Raw genomic sequence first — 25,848 nt, forward strand, 5'->3', positions numbered from 1 at the left:
ATAATATAATAATATTTATATTTTTTCTCAATTTTATTTATAGATAATAACTATAGATAATGTGAGGTAGTCAATAAATTTAATTTTTATTGGCACATTAATCATTTAGATCTTGAACACGATAAATTTTTTCATCTATACTTTGATTATATGCGGTTCCAACGGATCTGACCATAATTCGATGCTACATGTGAATACTCATGAAGACTTATACACAAAAGTAAACATCATTTCTCTCCTTGTTAATTTTTTTTATTTGTATATGTGGCATGTAGCATCGAACTAACCCACAATCAATGATCTCTACTTTTCATGGCCCCAAATTTTAAATTCTTAGTATATAATATTATTAATTATTAATTATAAAATATCTATTTTTTACTTATAATATTATATTTATTTCCTTATAACACCCTAAATTTTTCTTTATATATAATAATACTTTTTTTCTCACTCAATATTATATAATAATATTTTTTTTTCTGTCTCCATAACTCGTTTATATCACTAACCTTAACCCTAATTATCTTTTATATCGTTAACCCTAATTATATTATTTATACTTTAACCGTTTTTCCATCTCTAATATTTAATTTTTTTTATCATAAATTCAACCCTAACTTAATTGTGAAAATTATTTTTAAAAAAGTTAAATTTAAAAAAAATATACATTATTTATTCTTAATCTTATGTTTATCTTTCTAATCTCTTTTCATTTTAAAATATTTATTATTTTTGTATTATTATATAGACATTATACAAATGTATTATAAATATTATCAAAGATGTTTCAAAAGGAGTTTTATCTTTATTTTATTTTTATTGTTTTTAATCAATGATCTAGTAGCCCAATAAACAAGCCTCACTTTAGCCCACGAGTTATCCTACCCATAAGCCCACTAATCCTTCCTTGTTTTATTTTCTTAATGAAAACACTTTCGATTCCAACCAACCTTGTCTCTTCTTGTATACTTACTTACTTATCTTCCTTTCACAGCAAGCCATTCCATTGAATTCCTAATTATCTTCTCTCTCTCTGAACTTTTGTTTGTCTCTCTTCTGAATTGAGTGTTTATTTTAGTAACATCTTTGGGCGGCATGGAATCTCATCCACACAATTCTGAAGATGACGACGTCTTTGACTTTTCTAACCTGGAAGTGACCCATGTCAATGATGGCCACAATGAAGGGTACAAAGAGGGATTGACTCTGGGAAAAGAAGAGGGTCGACAAGTGGGTCTCAAGCACGGATTCCAAATCGGCGAAGAACTTGGTTTTTACAGAGGCTGTGTTGATATATGGAAGTCCGCATTCCAGCTTGATCCGGCTTGCTTCTCCTCAAGCTCAAGGGTTCAGAAGAGTATATATCAGATGGACGAGTTAGTGAGAGATTACCCACTAATGGACCCAGAAGAGGAGACGGTCAACGAAATTATGGACTCTTTAAGGCTGAAGTTTAGGTCAATTTGCGCGACATTAAATGTGAAGTTGGAGTATAATGGGTACCCCAAAGCTGTGGACGCCAAAAACGTTGAGTTGTTTTGAATAAAGGATGCCATCTACAAATTCCTCACAGGCTGTTTTGTTTTTGTTTTTTCTTTCTCTCTTTTTTTGAGGGGTTTAGGGTTTGTGGACAGGTTTGTTGACTTAAGTGTTATCTAGACAGTGGCTCTCTCTGTTTGTTTCAGATTTTTTTAGTTTTACAATTAATGTTTCTCCTATTCAATGTGAAGTATGTAGTTTTAGCATTGTTCATGTTTTTATGTGATTAGTAGTAGGCTGGGGGATCTTCATCCCAAGGCTTGGGTCTTTGGAGTTTTTTTTTATTTTGATTTTCAATCCAGTGGATATATGAATCTTTTTTTTCACATTTGTTTTCTGTTTAATATTTCTTCTTGCTCTTGAGGAGTTTGATTCTTGCTGTCCACGTGAATATTTCTGTCTCAGTTGTCACTTTGTAGTAGAAAGACTTGAACAAAAGTTCATATTTTGATCATGCAGTTCCAACTTTGTAGCAAGAAGAACCCTCGATTCAATCAAAAGAGAGCTAGTGGAAACCAATGGGGTGGAGTAGATCCACATCAAGCTGAGAGGTCATTCAGCATTGTAATACTAAGGATGGCATCAACACACACCCAAATTTATTTAAGTGCTTTTGAGTTTAGTATATCTTTAACTGGTGATGGTAATTTTCATCAAGAAAAATCTTCAGTGAATTCTTGTTTCCAAAATTATCTTCCAAAATGGTGATGATCGATTGCTCATTTCACCATTTAGATACTTGTATTCATGAACTTGATACTAATGACGACATTTTATCTTGCTCCAGTTTTGCAGATTCAAGAGCACCTAAAGATAAAAGCTATCCTCTTTAACTTTTTTGCTCTTGCTTGATTGATCTGGTTCATAGAAGAACAACTGTTTTTATTAATTATCCTTTTCTTATTTTTTATGTTCACTAGCTTTGGTTACTGCTAGTGTTGTTTTCCAACAATGCCTGGCTAAGCGGTGGAAGATCTAAACTGGTTTTAAGTACTAATTAAGAATTATATCATTTTCTTCATTTATATATAATATTACCATGTGTGCGAGCTGTCTTACTGTCAGCCATCTAAGGTAGAAGTAATGGATAAGGTTGTACCAGTTTGGTAATCGATACATGTCTGAAAGATTCTCTTTCTCATTTTCTGGCTGTAGTCTTTTACTGGGTCCTTTTGATTGTAGTTTATTGTCATTTTCCTCTTTTATTGTTTGAGGTCCTAATCAGCTATTTTATCTGCTCTTGTTGTATGTATGTGAAGCCAAATTATTCATTCATTATATTAATGGTCTTCTCCTACAGGTTGCATTTATTTGTGTCGTGACTTGGTCGTTTAGTTTGTACAATTTGTTCAGTTAACATTCAAACTCCGTGAAAAGGTTTGTGAGGAACCCACAAATCAGTTTGTGATCCATCGAATCTGGATTGATCTGGTGCTAAAAAAATATTAAATGGATAATGAAATATGTGTATGATTAGAGATAAATTTGATGAAGCAGACATGTCCTTTTGTCTGTTTCTGGGACTCCATTATTTATTTCTGTAGTGCTTCACATGCTTTACCTAATACTACTTTGAGAAGGTACTATCTAATTGGAACCTTATGTGAGTTGTCCAGATATTGTTTTGCACGAGCAAGGGAAAACAAAAGCAACATGTGGTGGTGACATTAAAATACTTGTGTATTCCTACTTGGAACACATTCAGAAATTGGAGTCACATGTTTATTTTATCTAACAATTCGTGCCATTATTGTGTGTACCATCATTGCTTGACTATATATATTATCTTGGAAGAACAGAAAGATAAAGGGAAGACAAACCAGGTTAGAGTGTGAAGCGAAGACAACAACATGGATTTCTACCATGCTTCCAAGGTACATCATATGCTCTCATCTTTCTCTATACACATATATATATATATATAGTACGTGGTTTCTAGCAAATGGAAATGAAATTTGTTGCATCATATCAGCAGTAACGAGCAATATATAAAATTTTGACTTGATCCTGACAAAATTAAATGAAATGTTTGTGTGATATCTACTCATTATTGTTTTTTTACTGGCTTGAAAAAAAAAAAAAAAAAGACAATGGGAAATCAGTCAATGTTGATCTGCTGTAAGTTCTACATCTCTGAATCACGAAACAGAGCTGCCTTAGATGTGATAGAACAAGCTTCGAAGTTGGACCCAGAAGCTGTGGTGGTGAATAAGTTTGAGGATCGGGCTTACAACCGATCAAGGTACACTCTTGTGTCTTACGTTGTTCATGACAGCACAGGTTGTCCCACCTATAGCCCCTTGCAGCAGGCTGTTTTGGCAATGACCGGGGCTTCATTTGGAGCCATAAACCTCGAAAACCACTCTGGTGCACACCCTCGGCTAGGTGTTGTAGACGATATTATTTTCCACCCATTGGCTCTTGCCTCTTTGGATGATGCCGCTTGGCTGGCTAGAGCTGTGGCCGCAGACATAGGGAACCGATTTCAAGGTTTAGTGCAAAAAAGACAGAGGGTTATTTTAGTTTAGTTGATGATTTTAAATGATATTGTTTGTGGCAGTGCAGTCCCGGTTTATTTATATGCTGCAGCACACCCAACGGGGAGGGCTTTAGACTCGATTAGGAGGAAACTGGGCTACTACCGACCCAACTTAATGGGCAGTCAATGGGCAGGATGGGCCCTTCCAGAGCTTCTACCAGAGAAACCGGACCAGGGTCCGAGCCAAGTTCCCCGAGCCAGAGGAATCGTAACAGTTGGTGCACGGTCTTGGGTGGCCACATACAACGTACCAATAATGTCTAGTGATGTGTCGGTTGCTAGAAGGATTGCAGCTATGGTGAGTGCTCGCGGAGGCGGGCTTCCAACTGTGCAGACATTGGGTCTAGTCCATGGAGAGGATGCATCAACCGAGATAGCCTGCATGTTATTGGAGCCTAATCAGATTGGAGCGGATAGGGTCCATAAAAGAGTGGAGATGCTCGCGGCCCAAGAGGGGCTGGACGTGGAGAAAGGGTATTTCACGGATTTCTCACCAGAGATGATCATTGAAAGATATATGAAACTCATCACCACCTCTACCACTCTAGATTGATTTATAATTAAGACATATGACTAATCACTCTATATGTATCTATCTGTTGGATCTAATCACCATCATCTGATCTAGTCATTATCTGTTGCTGTTTGTGTTTTCATAATTCTGTCATCCTTAATGGTGGAATAAATGACAAAATCCTTGAAGAACATCTATGGCCAAATATTTACTGTTTGATAGTTTGTTTGTTTGTTTGTTTGTCAACTCAATTAGTTGAGAGGATGGATGTTCATGGAAAAGGGAAACTGGTGTCCTTAATTTGTCTACTATAATGTATAATCATAACAAATATGATTAGGCTGTTGCTGCTTTGCATGTTGTAGTCAAAGTCATGGAATGGACATGCATGAAGGCCCAACTTGCTATATATGAACCCATATCTATCTATGTAACTTGTCAAAATGGTGATTTTAGTTAGATTAGAAATAACAGATGAATTTTTGTTTGACAAAGTTAAAGGAGAAATGGGTGCATTTTGTTTCATAAGCCAAACTATGATGTAACTTGTCAAAATGGTGATTTTAGTTTGATTATAATTAACAGATGAATTTTTGTTTGACAAGATTAATTAAAGGAGAAATATATGGGTGCATTTTGTTTCATAAGCCAAACAGGATCTTGATTCCCCACAAAGCTCTTACAAAATAATAATCTAATACTTATTTGTTAAAAGTTTCCCAATAGCTAGTATCTAGCTAGCTAGCTAGTTATCTAGGGTTCTTATTCAAATCTTATAAAGATTAAATGTCAGGTAACACTTATTATCAAACTACTTTGATGATGGATGGTTAGGTTGGGGCCAACTTGAATATATATGATTCAATTCATCCAGTCATATATATTACTTTATATGCATCTCCCTTTATTTTACACCTGCATTCATTTAATTTATTTATCTAGGTGAAGTATATATTGAAAAATATGTCATCTCTGTTGACTCAAAAATGTAAATGTAATACAACATTTTGGCTAACATAATTAAATATGAATACTCTAACTAATTGGGGGTTAAGATTTTGTTTGCAATTAATCTTTAAAATCAAAGTTTGGTGGGGTAGATTGGAATTGATGCATGTACTTAGTAAAGTTAAAATAATTCTTCCAATCTAATAGTTGTTTGTTGATCTCAATTCAATTCTCAATGTCAATATCAATTATATACAATATATTAATAATATATTAGGCCAGACATTTTGGCTGGAATTTCAATTTTGTTATCCAAATATATACCAAGAATCCAATGTGGCCAGTTGTACTTATTTAACCAATGCCTTTCTTATTTTATCAATCACCTCTTCCCTTGCTACATAAATTAATTAGTAGTAGTATTTATGGACATTCTATTATAATATATATAATTATTGGCCCTTTTAAGACAAACAGTTTCTTTGTTTTCCATTTCTTCCATCCTAACTAGCTAGATATCAAATCACAATGCATATGTATTTCTTAATATTAAATCACCCATATTTTTTTTTTATTTTTTTTTGTGAACATATTCTTTAATTACATGTTATACCATTCTAGTTAATTATTTTTTATTAAATTGATAGGCAGAGTTTAAACACTTTTAACATATTATTGAAATTGAGAGATTCATTTTGGGATGATATTGTGAAATATTGGAATTAAATTATATTATATATAATTATATTTGTGACAATATAATTTTATAAGATAATTCAAGTACGTAACAATAATAATTTTAAAATACTAAATATTAAAAGTTTAATTTTTACTTAAAATGTTCTAAGTAAATAAATAAATTACAATGTAGGTGGGAAGTTGTGTTAACTTACTAAATTAAATTAAAAAAAAAATATCAGAATTAGAAAGGAATATTTGAAAAATTGATTAATAAAGATGATAAGTGAAGAGTTTTCCATAGGTTACATCGTACCTTTATTTTTAATTCCTCAATATAATATATAGTGGAGTGTTTATTTTTATTTTATTTTTCTGAATTGTATTTTAAAGGCAAAACTCAATATGTAGATTGATATAGTCAGTTACAGAATTGTCAAATGTTTTAAAAAAATAGTATTTTCAAATCTTATATAAAACTTAAGGTAACATATATATATATATATATATATATATATATATATATACTTGACTTGTTTGCGCAATCATTCATTTGTATTAGCTTTCTTAAAAAAAAAATCAATTTAAAAAATATATATATATAATAATATTATTTCACATCGTGTATAAAAAAGCTAAATAAAATTTAATTCTGCTTGAATAAAATAAAGTGGGTAGTAATAATTAAATAAAGGTAGGTTGGGAAGGACGTGAAGGGCTAGGGCCCCAGGGGATGTGAAATGGCCTCTCAGAAGGCCGATCAAAAGTCCATCGTGGGATTTTATTAATATTTTAAATTAACTCTAAAGTTTAGAATCTCGTTTTTAATTAAGATAAGAATTATAATTTAAAAATAATAACAATTGTTTTCTTTTGAAAATATAGAATATGACAACATGAATAGTAGACATTTGAGTTTGTTTTTTTTTAATTGAGTTTTAACTAAATTTTAATATATATATATATATATATATATATATATATATATATATATATAATAAAGTTATATTTTAAAATATTATTTTATTTAAATTAATATTATGATAATTAATAAAATAATAATAATTCAAACCCACATTTTTCTGCTTTATTATAGATATAAAGTAATTCATTGTGCCTATCCTTAGGTTCTCCAGAACAATCCGATACAATAGGATCCAGACCTAACCCAATTATTTATTGATTAAAATAATATGAATTAAATATTTATTTGTTTTAATCTAAATAACCCTATTCCCGAACGACTTTGAAATATATGGCAACATTTTTTTAAATGCTAATTGTCTGAATCACAATTTAAAAAATCAAATAGCTAGGCTTCACAAGCGATATATATCTATAGTGAAGCGACTATTTTAATAATAAAAAAATTGGACTAGAACTTCGTTATATTTCAAATTTTTTAATTTTAATTGAAAACGAGTTTATAATTGTGATTTAAACTCTTAGTATTCAAAAATTAATTGAATTCTTTTAATTAAAATATATTATAATACATAGGTTATTATTATTTGATTTTAATTATAAGAAATTATATTGTCTATATATAGTATTAAAATCTATTATGAGATTGATTTTTTTTTATTGTTAATAATATTTAATAATTTTATTATTGCTATTCTTTTATTTTGATTTATTAATATAAATTATTTGCATCATTATTATTTAATACTTTTAATTATTGTATTTAATAACTCAATTACTTACATATCTGATATAACTTTATAACTAATTATATGTTGTTGTAGTTTTATTTGAAATATAAAAAATAAGATAAATTATATATTTTTTATAATTTTGTGTTTAGTATAGTAGGTGCAAGAATGTATAATTTATTATTATTAATATTTATTAATTTTAATAGTTTAATTTTATTTAGTTTTATATTTTTTGTATTATTATGATTTAATATTTTTAGTTATTATATTTAATAAATATTTTAATTCAGATATATAAAAATAATAATTATAATATATATAACTTAGATCTATTTGAATAATACAAATTAATAATTTATCATTCTCTTATATATCATTAAATAACCCGAACAAGATCGGCCTTATATTCTCAATCAAACAAAGCTATAGAACTTATTATTATATAATAATAAATTAAATATATATTTGTTTTTGTTTATATATTTTTTACTATTAGTATCATTTGAAAAAATAAATATATGTAAATATACATAATTTTAGTATTTTTTTAATTAAATTTTGTTTGGATCACACGTAAATAAATCAAAAAAAAAATTATAACATGAATTGTTACAGATTCAACCAAATAAGAATAAAAAAAAAACAATAAAAAAATCCTATAAAATCTAAATTAAGACAAATCTTAAAATTAATGGTGATGTGAGAATCATAATTCTCAATTTGTGTTTTTTTTTCAAGCAAATATTTAACTTTTCACTATTTTATTCTCCACCCCTATCAAGGATTTAGAATAACTTTTCTCAATTCAAACATAACAATATTTATTAATAATATATATGAGACTTTAAAAAAAGTTATAATAATAAAATAAATAGATATACATTGGAAAATTAGAGAGAAAATGAAATGGCATTAACGAAAAAAAAGTAAGGAGAGAGAAGAGATAATTTTTATTTATTTTCAAGTCATTATTATCTCTTCTAAATTTTCTCCATATCATTTAATGTGGTGTGGCTCTAAAATAATTATTAATATGGACTATATAGATTTATTATCATAAAGTTTAATTAATTTTATTTTAATAAATTAGTACGAACCCCATTAATGGAGACATCTAATATTTTAGTAAAAACTTTGATTGAAATTGAAAATGTTATTAATCATGTTGTTGCCCTTACTTAACAATTGTTTGTATATATAATTAAAATATAAAATAAAAATTAAAAAAAAATATAGTGAAAAATGTGTTTAAGTTTAGCTTGTAAATCATATTAATTGTTCACAAATAAAATAAAGGAAAATAAAAGATAATACATTAAAGTTGTTTTTTCCTTTGTTTTTCTGTCACTATTTTGCAATAGCAATTTTTTTTTGAAATCTCCAATATTATCATTAAAAATTGTATCTGCAATTTTGCTCCCTCAGTTATCATATTTAATTTATCTTGGAGTTAACATGTCTTCATCAAAATTATATTAAACTTAAAAATTTGTTCATAAATAGTCTATGTGGACTGTTTTTTTTTTTCTAACCCAAATCTTACTCCTAAATCAACATATAAATAAAAAATGGTGAAATATCAATTTGTAAAAATACAAAATTTAATTTTTGTTGTTGGATTACGTTTTATTTCAAATCGAGTTGTTGTTTTTAGAATGATTTCAAACAAATATATCAACCTGAAGAAAATATATTGCACTAATTAAATCAATGTAACCACAAATTTACTACAAAATATCATTAGTATAGGAGTAATTTTGTTTTGAAGTCATTAAAGTAATTTAAATGACATGAGTTATTCTTAAAAATTAATTCTTAGTTAAAATATTTTAAGTTGAAATGGAAGTAAAAACATATTAGTTTTATATTATAAATATATATATATATATAGGAATAATAGTTTTGTTTTAAAATATAAATATATAATTAGTGACTAATTACTTTTAAGAGAAAATAAGAGTATAAGTTCTTTAAGTTGTTAAAAAATAGGGTTTTAATTTATTTAGATTAAATGAAAAATAATTTATAGATTTTTTAAAAAAATTTCTATGTAATTAGATTTTTGTTAAAAATGTTATATATTATAAAGATAATAATAAATTAAACAAACAGTATTTAAAATAAATATATATAATGTGATAAGAAATTTCTATATATTTAGTTCATATATTTTATGTAACTTCTTAATTTTAATTAAGAAAATTTAAATGTTAATTTAAAAAAATAATAATAATAATTCTAGTATAAATGGTTGGTGTTATAATATACTAATTATATTTATTTATTTACAAGAGAATCAACAAATTACTGGATTGTGGTTATTACTTTGTGCATGATATCAAAATTTTGTTTTTTCAAATAGTTTTTAATTATTTGTTTTTTCTTCATTAAAAATATATATTCTAAAATCCTACCCATCACCAGATATGAGATAACCTCTATTGGATTTTTTTTTGTTATAGCTTTTATATTAGATTTCAGAAATTTTGAGAATGACCATTTGGTCTATTTTGGAACATCTAGAGATGGATTACAATTAAAATTATTAAAATATAATATAGTTTATATAGTTTATATTTTAATCTATCATTTCATTTAAATTAATATTTAAATAAATACATAAAAATTAGTTCAAACCTCCATCTTTTAGGAATTTCCAAATAAGGCCAATATAATAAATAGTTGAATTTTGAAGCTAAATATTTTTTAAAGTGTTTATTTTGTAAGCATTGTTTAAAAAAATCTAGGTTAAAATTTTATGTCTTTAAAAACCTAAAATTTCGGTTTCTTGTGTCATTAGCCTCCATTTCATCCGTCAATCCCGATGGCTTCATCTTCTACTATGTTTATTTATTTGTTCAATCGGATCTGAATTATATCAAATCGATTGCGTTAATAATTAGTTTATTTTCTGACGGATCTTAATAAGTTATTGATCGATCTCATCATTTTTCTGATTAGGTACGTGATTTTTGAATTTTATTCTTTGGTATTTGTTCGATTGATCATTTTCATTCATCACTCGTATCCTTTTTGTTGATTCGACTATACTTAAGTAAGTATCTAAATATCTTGATTATGAATGTCTTATTTATATGTGATCATCTATCTCATCACATCAAACTTTATGTAGGTTGAACGAGTTTCTTTGTTATTTCAGTCCTATGACCATATTTATCTTTTGAAATTGTTTGATAACCTTCTGCATTGATTGATTATATGTTTATATATTTGACTAATGAAGAATTGATGTTGTGTTAGTCTGACTTGGATAACATATATGCCTGTCTAGCTAATTGTTAATTTGTACTGTGTTATAAATAAATTTGTACATTTCACTATTTGAGTTTTGCCTGTTAGAGAATATAATATCTCAAAATCCCTATTGACATATTTACAGAAGTATTGTGTCTTGCTGTTATTTCTCAGGCTTCGATTTTGACAAGGTTTGCTTACCTCTCATTAAAAATTCTCATAATTTTCCTTATTTGCCATATTTATATATAATGTATGATGTTTTTTCCTATTTGCCTTGCATATTTATCAACCGATTGTTTGCAACTTATAGTATTTTGAGGTTAATTTGGTTATTATCTAAGCCTGAAAAATAAGATTTGTAGCCTAAATTGAGAACAATTCTATATATGTTTTGCATTAAGGGAGTGTAACAAGGTCATGCCTAATTGTTTATATTAGATTTTCTCATATATTCTATGTCTATTTAATCATTGCTAATATGTTGGTGCTAAATTACTGGCATACATTATATATATATATATATATATATATATATATATATATATATATATATATATATATATAGTAGCTATAGATTTAATCTTTGATTTGTTATTAATTAAAGGTACACTAATATTTCACATTAAGAGCTTCTCTAATGTATAGATTAAATTATTTTTGAAAAATGGTGTGTATTTGAAAAAGGGCCTGGGCATTGCAGTAGTTAGTGCAGTTTTCGATGCCATGCCATTGCCCCACCGCATTAGAGAAGTTTTCCACATAACCAATAAATAATAAAAACAAATAAAATAAAATAAATAAATGGAGCTTTTGGATATTATTACTTTATAATATATATATATGTGCAGTCTCTTTTTTCATGTTATGTCATGCAAACAGAGAGGGAGAGAGATTAGAGAGGTAAAGAAGAGAGAGGAGAGAGAGTCCCCACATCTTCTTCCCATCTATCTTTCTATCTATCTACTAAAAAAAAAGGCTCCATCTTTAAAACCAAAACTCTCCTCCTCTCTCTCTCTCTCTCTCTCTCCGCTCCTTTTCCCGTCTCACCCCGCGACATTTGTTTGCGCCTCTTGGCCAGCTCATCCCACCTCCATCCCTTTCTCTCTATTATAAGTACAAAAGACCTCTCCTTTTTCAACGCTTTTTCTCCACCCACCAGATCTCTACCCTTATTATGCCTACCACCGTCTGCTGAGATTTCTTCCTTCTCTGTTTTCTGGGTTCTACTTCTTTATCTCTACTTCTGTTTGTTTGTTAGTTAGTGTATTTGATTGATTTTGGTTCTTCCGATTTCAATCTGAACTATATTGTGTTTGGGGGTATTTGGATTTTTTACAGGATTTTTTTAAAGAGAGAATGGAGAATACTACTGTGGTGGGGAGAAGAGGAGGAGGAAGAAGTGATGATGGTGGGACTGCATCCATGATGTTTACCGAGGATGAAGTGAGAGACATTAGCGGGTTCAAGATTGAAAGCGATCATGTAGAGGTGACGTGTGGATGTACTAGCCACAGATATGGTGATGCAGTTGGTAGGCTTAGGGTTTTCTCCTGCGGTGATCTCGAAATCAGCTGCGACTGTACCCCTGGTTGTCAGGAAGGTAGAACATTTTTTTTCTACTGGGCACGACTTTGCATTGCACCACACCACACCATTGCTTTATTTTTACATTCATGTCATGTCTCTTTCTTCTTCTCTCTTCCCTCTCTCTCTCTCTCTCTCTCTAAACTAATAAATCTCTTCATCCTCTCTGAATGGAAATACATACATACTACTTAGTTACTGCCCATGATGATATGCACGTTCATACTGTGAAGTTGATGAATGTCGCTTTGTGTTAAACTGCTTCTTTTCACGACAAAATATGATTCCTTGCTGCTTGTTTTACATGACCACTAATTTCTTCTCAAGATTCTCTTACATTATTATTATTATTATTATTATTCCATATTATACTACACTCAAGGTGTATGATAATTTGTCTGACTCATAAATAATCTTCCTAATTTCTTCTACTATAAAACGGCGCAGCTGCAGCTACCTTTACATTTCTCTTTGATGCTTTTCGTATGTATAGAATGTTGAAAGAAAGAAAGAAACCAGTTTGCTGTATTTTGTTTAACGTTTTGTAATACATGGTCTATAGAATCAAGTCCTCCTAGATTCTAAAGGTGAAGTTCTGTTCATGGGTGAACTTTGATCTTGATCATCAGGTTAGTTAGGTGCATGCATTTACAAAAATATCATCTTCCTTAATTACTTGCCCTTTTTTACTTTAAGAGTTTTTTTTTTCTGCAGAGAAGATCGAGGGTATTGGATTCTCTTACATTTAAAGCTTATAAATTTCATGCTTTTATCCTGATAGTGTTTCTTTACAATTATTATTATATATGACCATACCAGCACGAAAAAGGATAAACCTTACTCTTTCAGCTTTCTTCTCTAAGTTAATCATATATATGAACATAATCACCTCATGCAGCCACTCAATTTCAAGCTTGGTCAGAGTTCCTTTTTCTGAAATATGTTTCTTCTGTTTGTATTTCTTGATGTCTGATCAGTTACATACTTACATGAGAACGAATCTCTTACAACATTATCTTCATTCTCAATGAAACATTAATTGAATATTTGATAATGATGATTAGACAAGCTGACTCCTGCTGCATTCGAGAAGCATTCTGGGAGGGAGACTGCTAAGAAATGGAAGAATAACATATGGGTGATAATTGATGGGGAAAAAGTGCCTTTGTTCAAGACAGCATTACTGAAATACTACAATCAATCTTCTAAGAGCATCAATGGAGCAAACAGGCCTAACAATGTGAGAGCAGTTTGTCATCGTGATGAGTTTGTTCGCTGTAGTAGGTGTAACAAGGATCGTAGACTCCGTCTACGCAACCTAGAGGAATGCCGTGTCTACCATGATGCACATGGTAATGTCAACTGGAAGTGCACCGATATCCCATATGACAAGTAAGTATAAGACAATTAAATACACATGTTTGAAGAAGAAATTCCTCCAATAAGTTGATAAGTAGTTCTCACTGATTTAGCAGAGTACGTAGAAGCGCTCTTGTGAATCTCATCATCATATATAAATGAAAATAGACATGTATCTCTATTAATTATAGAGATTCATCTGAATTAATCTCTGATTTTATGGAAATTATTGTATATTTTGTCTTGCTGAGTTTAAACTGTATTGTCTTTGGAGTTCTGTATATGTTAGTTTATTGCAAAGTCAAGAGTGTGATCTGAGAACAGAAGCATAAAATAAAAGAAGAAGCTTTCTTCTGCCTGCAATGACTGTTTAGTGTTATTTTGTCTGGAGCTTCTCTTATGCAGTCAGCAGTTAGAGGCTGCAAACCAACAATTGCCTAAAAGTCATCTACTGATAAATATACTGTTGGTGGTTTCAGATTAAGCTGTGACGATGATGAGGAACGAGCAAGCCGCAGGGTCTACAGGGGGTGCTCGCGTTCACCAACATGTAAAGGTTGCACCAACTGCGTATGTTTTGGATGTGAGATCTGTCGATATTCAGATTGCAACTGCCAGACTTGTGTTGACTACACAAAGAATGCTAAGTAGCTTGATGAGCAGCAGCAGCAGCAGCATTTGCGTATTGGCATTGGGGCTTGCTTCTAATTCTGGTTGGATATTTTTACATTTATATTTTTGATTTCGCCATTTCAGGTTCTGAATTATATTTCTTTTTTCAAAATTGTGAATTTCTCTGGCAACTATTTTCATCCATTGGTATTCTATTTAAGAAAGAGGAGCTGGATTTGCTAAAATCTCTCAAGAGATATGCAACTTTATTGTAAGAAAAATGGTGGTCTGACAGACTTTACTAATATTTTTCTTCTTCTTTGAACATTTATATATAATATTACACCTCTTGGACTGCTTTTGGTTTATTTTATCTCGCAATTTTATTGGTGTTATTGTTCTGCTATGTTAGCATTTATTATAGTTAGCAAGAAATTGAATCCTTAGTTGTTGTCTGGACTTGAGATGTAGAAAACCGAGGGGGGCTGCATGTCTCGTTGAAGCAAGGACTTAACTGAATAGGATTTTGTTTGTAGATGCATGCATGCTTTCTTTAAAACCCTACTTCATATATTTTCACTGTGTTGTTACTCTAAAGTCCAAAAGATCAGTACACCTCAGTGAAAAAGAGAATATATTATTTTTACTATAGATTTTTTTTGTCAAATCAAAATTCCATTCAATTATATATATATATATATATATATATATATGCTCTCTAATGCCATCTGTTATAGCTTAGCTTGCAATATTATGTGCAAAATCATTTTAAGACTGTTTAGTTGAGCCTAAGCAAACTTGCAAAATTAAAAAAATGATATTCCTAATTATCATCAAACTTGCAAAATTAAAGGAATGATATTCTTAATTATCATCATTTTAGTCAATAGTTGGATCGTGTAATACTTCAAATTTGAAGGAAATGAACTTATTATAATGAAATAATATTTATGAGCTAAGAAAACTGCTTCATGAACTAGAGTAATTGGTGATTGTGTGGTAGTTATGATTTTTGTTGAGCTTGTGCTGAAGCAGTTTAAACCCTTGTTGTCAGATCAATGTTGTATCACAAATTGAATTTTAATCCATTTAAACTCGGATAGAGGAGTGAGTCCAAGTATAGATTTCAGGTTTTGACTCTTTTTCGTTTTGGTGTTGTTCCTTGTACTTTAAAGAACTCAGTTATTGTGCCAAATCCCCTTTTGTTTTTCTTTTAATTGAACTCTCTACTGTCTCGACACGTTCTTGATTCCAAATAACCGTAAGTGCAGAATGTATATTCACAACTAGTTCCACACATCCTTTTATCCACCAAGCATTCACACATTTTTAAAAAAGAAAAAAAACTTTTTTAAATAAAGTTTTAAACTTTGAGGGGGATTTAGAAACTATATATCCTCATCCTCAATTTATGATGGATATACATTAGAATTCTTTGTGTTATTGTCACAACTAAACTTAAATCCTAATTCAGTGCACAATCAAATTATGACATAATCACCGTATCAAATGATCATTACAAAATTATCATATTCTTTTTTTTCTCTCTTTACATTCAGTTAAATTGTATTACATTTTTAAGTAAAAATCCCAATTTAATACAGGCCTTTGAAAAAATATAAATTAATTATTAAAAGACAAGTTAAGTTATTTTAAATAATTTAATAAACTTTCAAAAAGACAATAATAATAATAAAAAAATTAGAAATATAATTGGGAGGAGGCCGCGCGTACGCAGGCCTCCAGCTGGCACAAATTATGACGTAGGCTCAACCACTATGGGCTGACCTTAGGCGGGCGCACCTCCTAAGTGCAATGGAAGCCGCCAACCTAGGCCATGGGCCTTATTGATCGCCCATTGACCCCGTCCAGGTAAGTATGTAAAACGGTAGCCCGACCCCTTTCTATTATACACACTTCTCTGTCTCACTTATACCTCTTATTTCCGATGTGGTACAAACTCCTCCTTCCCTTTCTCTAATCTATTCGTTCTTACGGTTATTACAGCTGCTTGCTGAACAAGGCCAAGTTGTTTCGCTAACATGAAGTGATGATGAAGAAGATCCTCTGCAGAAGAACCTATTGCTCCACCTCCCTATCGTCGTCTCCTATCTGCAGCATCGCGGACCATTCATCAACTATTGAGTCCAAGATCATTGACTCTTGCAGATCCCTCTCCCTCTCATGTGCTCTGGCACTCTTGAACTCTACTTCGTCAACTGAACTCTCCCATAAACCAATAGTTTATGCCTCTCTATTGCATACGAGCACCAAACTTGAGTCATTTATCCATGGTATTCAATTTCATTCCCATCTTATTAAATCTGGTCTGGAGACCGACAGGTTCGTAGGAAACAACTTGCTTGCCCTTTACTTCAAATTGTGCTCTAATTTTTTGGAAACTCGGAAAGTGTTTGATGGTTTGTTCTTCAAGGACGTCGTATCTTGGTCTTCCATGATTTCTGGTTACATTCGTACTGGAGACTCGATAAATGGGATCCGCCTCTTCTTGGATATGTTGGATTTCGGTGTCGAGCCAAATGGTTTCACGATATCTGCTCTGATCAAGGCGTGTACAAAGCTGGGTGAGCTAAAACTTGGCCGTTGCTTTCACGGAATCGTTTTTACAAGAGGTTTCGATACAAATAATGTCATCTCCAGCGCTCTTGTAGATATGTATGCGAAGAACTACCAATTGAATGATGCACGCCAGGTGTTTGACGAATTGTATGAACCAGATTCAATTACATGGACGTCGATTATTTCCGCATACACGAGGAACGATATGTTTCATGAAGCTTTGTGTTTTTTCTTCACCATGCAGAAAGATTATGGATTGTCTGCCGATGTGTTTACATTTGGGTCTGTCTTGACTGCTTGCGGAAATCTGGTTAGAGTCAGACAAACTAAACAAGTGCATACAAGAATAATTACAAGTGGGTTCTCTGGAAACGTGGTTGTCGAGAGCAGTCTAGTGGATGCTTATGCAAAATGCGGATTAATGCAAAACTCTCAACTGGTTTTCGATAGAATGGTGAAGAAGAATTCGGTTTCTTGGTGTGCATTGCTGGGAGGATACAGTCAAAACGGTGCATACGATACAGTTCTTGAAATATTCAGGGAAATGGAGGTTGTAGATCTCTACAGCTTTGGGACTGTAATTCGCGCATGTGCAGGTCTGACAGCTGTAAGGCAGGGAAAAGAGATTCACTGTCAATATTTGAAGAAGGGAGGATGGAGAAACGTTATTGTGGAATCAGCTTTGGTTGATCTGTACGCTAAGTGTGGCTGTGTAGATTTTGCATATAGGATATTCAAAGAGATGTCTGAAAGAAATTTGATATCTTGGAACTCAATGATATGCGGGTTTGCACAGAACGGAAGAGGAACAGAAGCTCTTAACATGTTCAATGAGATGATTAACGCTAAAATAAAGCCTGATTATATAAGTTTCGTGGGGGTTCTGTTTGCATGTAGCCATACAGGTTTGGTTCAGCAGGGACGCGAGTACTTCAAATTGATGAGCGAGATTAAACCTGGAATTGAACACTACAGTTGCATGGTTGATCTCTTAGGCCGAGCTGGGCTGATAGAAGAAGCTGAGATTCTAATTCTGAATGGAGAATTTGTAAACGATAATTCACTTTGGGCCGCCCTTCTTGGTGCTTGCACAACCAGTACAGATTCGACAGTTGCTGAGCGAATTGCTAAGAAAATGATGGAATTGAAACCGGACTATCATTTAAGTTATGTTCTTCTTGCTAAAATGTATAGAGCGGTTGGACGATGGAGTGATGCTCTTAATATCTGGCGGTTAATGCAAGACAGAGGTGTGCAAAAAACTCCAGGAAAGAGCTGGATTGAATTAGGTAAGAACCAACTGCTAGCCTCTTATATTTATAAATGCTGATTTCAAGAGAAGAATTTAAAATTAATGATGATCATCTCTAATTGGGGTTAAGCTCATTCTTTTTTTTTTTTTTTAATTACAATTATTATTTCATCTCTTCGAGTACATCAAAAGACGGCCATCATCGCCCTTCCTGCAACATCGCGCTTCATCGCCGCCTCCTTGCCACTTCCACGGAAGTACATGTAAACTTGCTGCATTTCAATCAATACAAAAACAAAATTAGTTTCACTCAGAAAAAAAGAAGTTTGTTTTGGGTCTAAAATATGAAGTTAAATGATTTAACCTGAATGACCCAGATGCTGAGAAGTGATTCAAGGGTGAAAAATGCAAATCCAATTAGGTAAAATATCTGCAACAGCAAAAAAAAATGTAAAAAATTGCATGAAATGCAACAAGCTTTGTGAAACTGTAAATAACTAACTGGTCATACCCCAATTAAGAGGTTATCTGATAAAACATCCACAGCAGGCAATATTCCACTGTTAAAAGGCAAAAACATGAATATCACTAAAACCTAAAATAGTTCTAAGAAAAGAAAAAAAACATTAATGACATACGTGAGAGATTTCCCCTTGAAAATTATAGGAGGAGCTACAGCAGCAAAGACACAAAATGCAATATGTAGCTGCAAATAAAGTGAATAAAAACATTGTTTATTAATGATCATTTAACAAGAATAAAAATAAAAATAAAATTGATTACAAATAGGATGATCAGCCCCTTCCTTACCATGTAAGACAAGAAAAACCAGCCAAAATTTAGAACACTGTCAGTCCTGTAATGATTTACATCTCAAAACTATGAAATATTGGTTTCATTTGAAAACACATTCAGTTTTTATAAAGGAGAAAACATAAGAAAAACCCACCTCATAGCACGATATAGAGGGCGATACCATAATACAAACGCTCCTGGAACGCCAGAAATGAAGTAAATTATAGCAAGAAACCAGATTGTGGGGCCTGACACAGACAGCAACAACAAAAGTGATGGACAAGGCAGACATGAGTAGAGTAGAATAGTTTTTAAGACATAAAACCAACTAAACCTGCTCCTCCAATCCAGGCTAGGGTAACTGCAACAATGTTCCAAGAGAGGCACACAACCAAACCTGTCTCCTCCCATAAAAATTCATTCATATTTCGAAACTAAATAACAAAAATAAATAACTGAAAATGCAAATCAACACACCAAGCAATGTTGTGAATGCAATGTACTGCAGCTTTTGCAAATGGATTGGAATCTCTTTGGAAATATCATGATGAATTATTGGAAAAAAAGGGGGCCAGTTTTTCTCCTCCAGAACAATTCCAGCTGCAAATCATCCAATTAAGAATATTCTGCAATGCAAATCATTCCAAGTTTTAAAATTATCACATCAACTAATTATTAGCTACCTCGTGCAATGGTGTCCTCCCTCTTCTTAAGTTCCTGTTTAACATTCATAACATATTATTAATTACCAAATTCTGAAATTCCAATTTGATTTAAACCACTACTCATAGAAGCATATATAATGCTTAAGTACGTACCTGTTCTCTCCTATTCAATTCAGCTTCCTTAGCTTGGAGTTCCTTCTCCTTCTTCTTGAAATCCTTGATTTTGGTGAAAATTTATAAGCTTATTACAACACAAAAGACTATATTTTATCAAGAAAATGGGAACCCAAATTTTATAAATCTTTACACTGTCGAGAGGGATGTCAACCGTGGCTCCACGATCATAGTCCACTCGTTCAGGAGGGAGGGGCGAAAGCTTTGTGGCGACAACAGGAGGAACACTCGAAGGATTCTGAGATCAAGAATGAAAGTAGACGGTTTTCTACATGGATGAGATTGCACAGAGAACACTATTAAATCCTTAATAATAAAATGATCATATGTCCTCTTCTTGATGCTGGGATATTTGAGATCCCATTATTATATTCTTAGAACCAGATACCAGTATCCCACATTTACCTCAAGTTTGTATATGACTTATTCTTCTTCTTTCTCAACCTATAATTAATTCTCTAGATAAAATTTAATGATACTGTATTCTTATTACCATCATTTCTAAGTGCAAAACTTAAACTATGTATAAAGTGGTATAGGTACTGATTTATCAATTAATATGGCGACATTGAAATGTTAATCCAGTACTAATTAATTATTAGGCCTCCGAAGGAAGAGAATGAGACAAGTACATTTTCACCCACAAGAGATCAAATCACACTAACACTACTACACGTACTGCGCGCACGAGATGAGATAGAAAAATTGAACTTACGGAAAATGGGTTCACTTCATCGTCATTGAAAGGGTTGTTGCCAAAACTAGGAGCCATGCGAAATAGAAGTAGCTAGAGATGAATAAATGTATGTGGGAAGATAGCGAAAAATGGAACTGGACAATGAAATCTGATGAAGGAAACATATAATTCCCTGGTTTTGCGGGTGAAAAATTGATGGGGAACTAAAGAGAGAGTTGCAGGGCCATATGTTGGCACATTCCTTGGCGAAGTAGGCGCCTTTTTCTGTTCCATTTCCCATAATTGGATAATTCAGTTGAGTTGTTGCATCTTTTTTAAAATTTATTTATAATTTTTTTTTATGTATATGCAGAGTAATTAATTAATTAGATAATAAGTTATAGTGGATTAAGTTTTTTTTTTTTTTATTTATTTTAAATGACTTGTCATTTTATTAAAAAACTCAAAAACAAAAAAACTGATAATTAAGGTTTATTCGATATTCTTACAATTTAAAATGATAGAAATATAGTTCAAAAATGAAAACAAGGGAAAGTAAACCTCCAAACTTACCAGTCGAATGAATTACAATAAAGAAATGTAATAAATTAAAGTTTTTATCTTGTTTTAACTTTTTTAAAACTCGTAATTTCTTTGTATGTGATCTTCCACTCATAGAGAAATTTTCATTCTCGTTCACCTTCAGGGATTCTTCTCCAAGTTCTCATTAACGCCCAAAATCGAAAACAATATCGATCCAAGCTTGATCAACACTTCCGAACCAGCGCATGGATGGATGAAGGGTTTTAATTATAAGGAAAGATGGGTGCTAAAGAAGGTCTTAATTGTTGCAGCATTGAGAATGGTCAACAAAACACAATTAGAGGTGCATCTAGGAGTCTTAAACTGGCTCAAAGCCCCCCCTTTCTCAATGAAGTAATCGAGTATCTTCTTGAAGGTCCCTTCTTCCACCACCCTTAGCTCCAACGGTCCTATGGAACCGCACCTCCTAGAGACCACATAGCCGTGGTCCACAAAAGAAGAGTCCATTTCGGTGCAACACTCCTCAAGGACCCTATCTTCCACCTCCCCCTTAATCTCCCAGTATACCACATAATGGCCCGGCTGGTTTGCCACCTCAGCATGGGACGTGAAGTCCACCAGCTCCGCTCGGCTCAGCAGCCTAGAGGCTCTCTCCACGACAAGCTGGAGGTCTTTCTCGGTGTTCTTGTCTATGTTCACTGTTAGGATTAGATTCCTTCTGCATATGAAGCTTAATTTCGGGGTTCCTTTGTGAAATCCACTCACTTCTACAATATCTCCAAGTCTATACCTATAAAGCCCTGCACACACACACACACAAAAAAAAACAAATCAACTTTTATTTTTATATTTTAATATTCATATCAATTCAACTAAATAAAGAAAAAAGAAAAAAATTATTTGATTTTTTCAACGTTTTCTCTCACTCAAATTTTCTCAAAATAAAAATTGCTAATTCAAATCACAGAATCCCATCCAAATACATGAAAGAAAGAATAAAAGTAAGATTGATTTTTAAATGGGCCCAACTAAAACGATTGTCCCAATCCCACAGCCCACCCTATCTCCCTGTGGATTTTGGAATTTGGACCACTATTATTATTTGGACCACCTCTTTTCGATTATTATTTATGTATTATCTTCAGTTATATTTCACGGAAACAACAAAATAATAATGGAGTAGGGACTTATGAGTTGTTGTCTTATTGATTTCCCACAAAGTAATAAACCTTAGTGAGATATTTTAAAGGAAAAAATATCACCAATAAAGTTTTTACCTAAAAATAAATAAAGATTTCAAATTTTATTTGGATTGAAAGGGCCATCTCTAGCTAAACTCAAATAAAAAAATTTAGTCATGGAATAAGTTATCTAATTCTAAGAACATACCACCATAATATTGTAAGTAATTAGATGTATAGAAAATAACAAATATATTTTTTTTTTATTAATTTATTAGGTATAGTTTTAATTGAGTTATGGCAATAATTATAATTTAGGATGAATTAATACCCCCAGGCTCCTCCTTCATTAATGTCTTAATTACATATATATAAAGTTAGTATGTGTGTGAATATGTCATGCACATCTTCATCTAGTTCATAGTTGAACTGCACCCTCTATATATATATATTAGAACAAATCTAGTAATCCTATGTGGTTAAGTTTCCTTAGGATGTCTTTGGTTCGGCTTCTAATTATACTCCACAAACAAAATAAATAGTGAATTTCAGTACAGTAATTTCTTGTAAAAGTCAATAATAAGGATAGAACATGATTCACTCTCAATCAATCAATCAATCAATTTTTGATTGAAACAAATTAACTCACCTCTCTAATTTATGCATGCCAAGAAAGCAAGTAGAATTATGCATGCAAGAATATATAATACTTGTCATGTTTCCTAAGAGCTAGCACCTCGTTTAAAAGCACCATTGCTATCTTTAAGATAATTTATCTTCTAAAATACAATATTAACTAGCATGATCCCACATTTTGAATAGACTTCATTATACAATTTTATTGTCATTTAACATTCTTATATTGTTTTCTTATCTATTGTTTTGTTTTTTCTTTTTTCTTTTGTAATGTTTGAAAGTATATATCTTGTTTTATTTTAAATAAAAGTTGATATTTTTCAAAAATAAAAAAATTATTATCTTAATTTAATTAACAACCCATGCATATATTGTTTAGGTCATAAAGTTATAAATAAGAATATCGATCTGCGTATAGACGTCGTACGTACCTGTAAAGGTAGTGAGCACAAGCTCGTATTGTTGTCCAACTTGAACTTGAGATAGAGGCACGGGATCGTCCTCTATGAGGTCATAATTATGATGATAATTAGGAGGAGGAGGAGGAGTTGTGGACGAATAATGATCCAATAATATTAAGCATTTGTCTTTGTGGAGCGGAATGAACTCAAAGTAGGAGAAGGAGGGCATAACTGCAAAAGTGACCTTCTCCGGTGGGAAAGAAGGATCTACATTAACCCCAATCCAACTCTCTGTGGATCCGTAGTCTGCACTTACCAAGGGGAGTCCTCCGCCATAGTGTCCCAACTTCTTGGTATATGGTTGCATGGAACCCGTCATTATGGAGCAAACATATTTGGCATTAGGCCATAGCCTCGGGATCAAGCCGGCCCAGTTCACTTCCTCCTGATCTAACTCATTACAAATCTCCTCGATTCGTGTTGCAAGGCTAGGGTTAGGGTTAGGGTGGATGATCTCAAGGACAGCCTTTCGGACGTGAGGAAGCGTGATTCTGGGACTTAGGGTTCCGAACCTAATGTCGTGGCATATTTCTGTATAGAAGTCTTCGAATGATGCTAGGGCTTGCACAATGCTGTAGGCAAAGGTGGAGCTAACGTAGTCTATGTCGTCGGAGAAGAATAAGCCGAGGAGGAGATGGCAATATGTAGATTGACGGTAGTCTCCACTTGAGATGACCTCTTGCGGGCTGCATGACTTACAAGATTGGGTCTTGAATTCGTCACTTGCATAGATATGGGTAGTAGCTGTTCCTACTGTTAGCCCACCTTTAGTCTTGTATTGTTTGCTGCTGTAGATAAATTGTAATGCTTTTTTCCCTTCCCTTATAGGATAAACCCTATTGATCAAATATCCACATAATAAAAGTGCTAATTAATTTAATATATTATTAAATTAAGAATTGAAAAAAAGAATATATAAAAAGTTGGGGGTGTGGAAGATTTGACAATAATAATTGAACTTAATATATATATATATATATATATATATATATATTTTATAAAGAGAGAGGCTGAAAAGAAATATCTTTTGTACTAGATGATAGCAGGTATTAATATATATGTGATGAAAGAGGAGAGAAGAGAGAGAAAGAGAAAGAGAACCTTGATCTATAAGCTGCAGCGAGGCTAAAAATTTGAAAAGTGGTGAGGGTGGTATGGCGAGTAAAAGGGACAAGTTTCTGCCTTCCGTCAGTAGTTCCGGAACTAATAATAATAATAATAAATAATAAATGAAATGATATATAAATGTAAGTAAGGAAGGAATTAGTTAATTAATTACCTTAAAGAAAGAGCTGTGATGGGGTTTAGAGTGAGCAAAGGAGAAGTATCCCCATCTGCAATCCTGTGAATGAAAGGGTCGAAGTCAGAATGGGAGGAAAGAGGAACAAGTTTCCTATACATTTCCTCCAACAATACTGCTTCTTCCATTGAGGAGGAGGAAGAGGACAAGGAAATAATATCATCTCCCATATATTTCCTGAGGTACTCCACCCCACAGTTCTCCTCTAGAATCCGCCGGAGAGTCTCCGTCTGCGTCCGCCCCGCCTCTTCCGCCACCTCCTCCTCAAACCACCTTATTATCTCCATCTCCATATTCACTATATACCTACCTACCTAGCTCTGCCCTGCCTGCCTGCCATATAATAATAATTAATTAATTAACAAAAATCCAAACCCCACCATTACTACAGAAAATTAACAAGTTTTACCTGCATTCATATGGTTGATCGGAATTCTCTCTATGATCGGAATCAATAATAATAATATTGTTGCTAGTAATATCTAGATTGATTGATTGATTGATTACTGGCCCAATCGATTCAACAGTCCCCCCAAGTGTCACCAACACCTAACCCTATACTCTCCAGTCCCCCCAAGTGTTACCAACACCTAACCCTATACTCTCTAGCTTTTCTCTCTCTCTCCCTCTATAAGTTATTATTATTATCATGATTGTCGATATATATATATAGCAGTTGCAGACTTGCAGTAACCCCAACCCTTCTGGCGTGTGTGCTCTTCCACCACTACAAGTCTGCAATTGGTTTTTTACTTTTTATTTTCCCCTATCCATATATATATAGAAAGAGATATTCGAAAGAAAAGAGGAGGAGGAGGAGGATAGAGAACAAAAATCCAACAATTTCACAGATGGATCGATACATACATATGACTCTGCTCTCTCTGTACGGT

General features: G+C 32.1%; 6 protein-coding genes and 1 non-coding gene across 7 annotated transcripts; 4 read left to right on the plus strand and 3 right to left on the minus strand.

Moving 5' to 3' along the window:
- The first annotated feature begins 1,056 nt into the window (after window positions 1-1,056).
- Window positions 1,057-1,871, plus strand: LOC124938689 (protein LTO1 homolog). The gene has a single exon (XM_047479179.1). It carries the CDS (start codon window positions 1,099-1,101, stop codon window positions 1,543-1,545), a length of 447 nt encoding a protein of 148 aa, XP_047335135.1. The 5' UTR covers window positions 1,057-1,098; the 3' UTR covers window positions 1,546-1,871.
- Window positions 1,872-3,256: 1,385 nt separating this feature from the next.
- Window positions 3,257-4,783, plus strand: LOC124938688 (formimidoyltransferase-cyclodeaminase-like). Its single transcript, XM_047479178.1, has 3 exons — window positions 3,257-3,416; window positions 3,630-4,032; window positions 4,108-4,783. Exons 1-3 carry the CDS (start codon window positions 3,393-3,395, stop codon window positions 4,632-4,634), a joined length of 954 nt encoding a protein of 317 aa, XP_047335134.1. The 5' UTR covers window positions 3,257-3,392; the 3' UTR covers window positions 4,635-4,783.
- A 7,233-nt stretch (window positions 4,784-12,016) lies between these two features.
- LOC124938811 (protein ULTRAPETALA 1-like) lies at window positions 12,017-15,049 on the plus strand. Its single transcript, XM_047479326.1, has 4 exons — window positions 12,017-12,357; window positions 12,476-12,737; window positions 13,786-14,113; window positions 14,560-15,049. The coding sequence occupies exons 2-4, from the start codon at window positions 12,494-12,496 to the stop codon at window positions 14,729-14,731; spliced, it is 744 nt and encodes a 247-aa protein (XP_047335282.1). The 5' UTR covers window positions 12,017-12,357; window positions 12,476-12,493; the 3' UTR covers window positions 14,732-15,049.
- A 1,360-nt stretch (window positions 15,050-16,409) lies between these two features.
- On the minus strand, window positions 16,410-16,572 carry LOC124940849. The gene has a single exon (XR_007099576.1). It is a non-coding gene; the product is annotated as a U1 spliceosomal RNA (small nuclear RNA).
- Window positions 16,413-18,636, plus strand: LOC124938077 (pentatricopeptide repeat-containing protein At1g03540). The gene is made up of 2 exons (XM_047478448.1): window positions 16,413-16,564; window positions 16,700-18,636. Exon 2 carries the CDS (start codon window positions 16,743-16,745, stop codon window positions 18,600-18,602), a length of 1,860 nt encoding a protein of 619 aa, XP_047334404.1. The 5' UTR covers window positions 16,413-16,564; window positions 16,700-16,742; the 3' UTR covers window positions 18,603-18,636.
- Window positions 18,637-18,690: 54 nt separating this feature from the next.
- LOC124938078 (secretory carrier-associated membrane protein 1-like) lies at window positions 18,691-21,165 on the minus strand. The gene is made up of 12 exons (XM_047478449.1): window positions 20,874-21,165; window positions 20,292-20,396; window positions 20,138-20,200; window positions 20,003-20,036; window positions 19,797-19,919; window positions 19,654-19,716; window positions 19,474-19,567; window positions 19,335-19,380; window positions 19,163-19,230; window positions 19,036-19,084; window positions 18,889-18,954; window positions 18,691-18,796 (listed from the first exon to the last, which is right to left on the minus strand). Exons 1-12 carry the CDS (start codon window positions 20,928-20,930, stop codon window positions 18,710-18,712), a joined length of 855 nt encoding a protein of 284 aa, XP_047334405.1. The 5' UTR covers window positions 20,931-21,165; the 3' UTR covers window positions 18,691-18,709.
- Window positions 21,166-21,313: 148 nt separating this feature from the next.
- On the minus strand, window positions 21,314-25,517 carry LOC124938591 (indole-3-acetic acid-amido synthetase GH3.10). The gene is made up of 5 exons (XM_047479061.1): window positions 25,365-25,517; window positions 24,935-25,284; window positions 24,757-24,858; window positions 23,626-24,491; window positions 21,314-22,177 (listed from the first exon to the last, which is right to left on the minus strand). The coding sequence occupies exons 2-5, from the start codon at window positions 25,246-25,248 to the stop codon at window positions 21,645-21,647; spliced, it is 1,815 nt and encodes a 604-aa protein (XP_047335017.1). The 5' UTR covers window positions 25,249-25,284; window positions 25,365-25,517; the 3' UTR covers window positions 21,314-21,644.
- Between the last annotated feature and the right edge of the window lie 331 nt (window positions 25,518-25,848).

This window comes from Impatiens glandulifera, chromosome 5, assembly GCF_907164915.1.
Source record: "Impatiens glandulifera chromosome 5, dImpGla2.1, whole genome shotgun sequence".
In the NCBI taxonomy this organism is placed as follows: domain Eukaryota; kingdom Viridiplantae; phylum Streptophyta; class Magnoliopsida; order Ericales; family Balsaminaceae; genus Impatiens; species Impatiens glandulifera.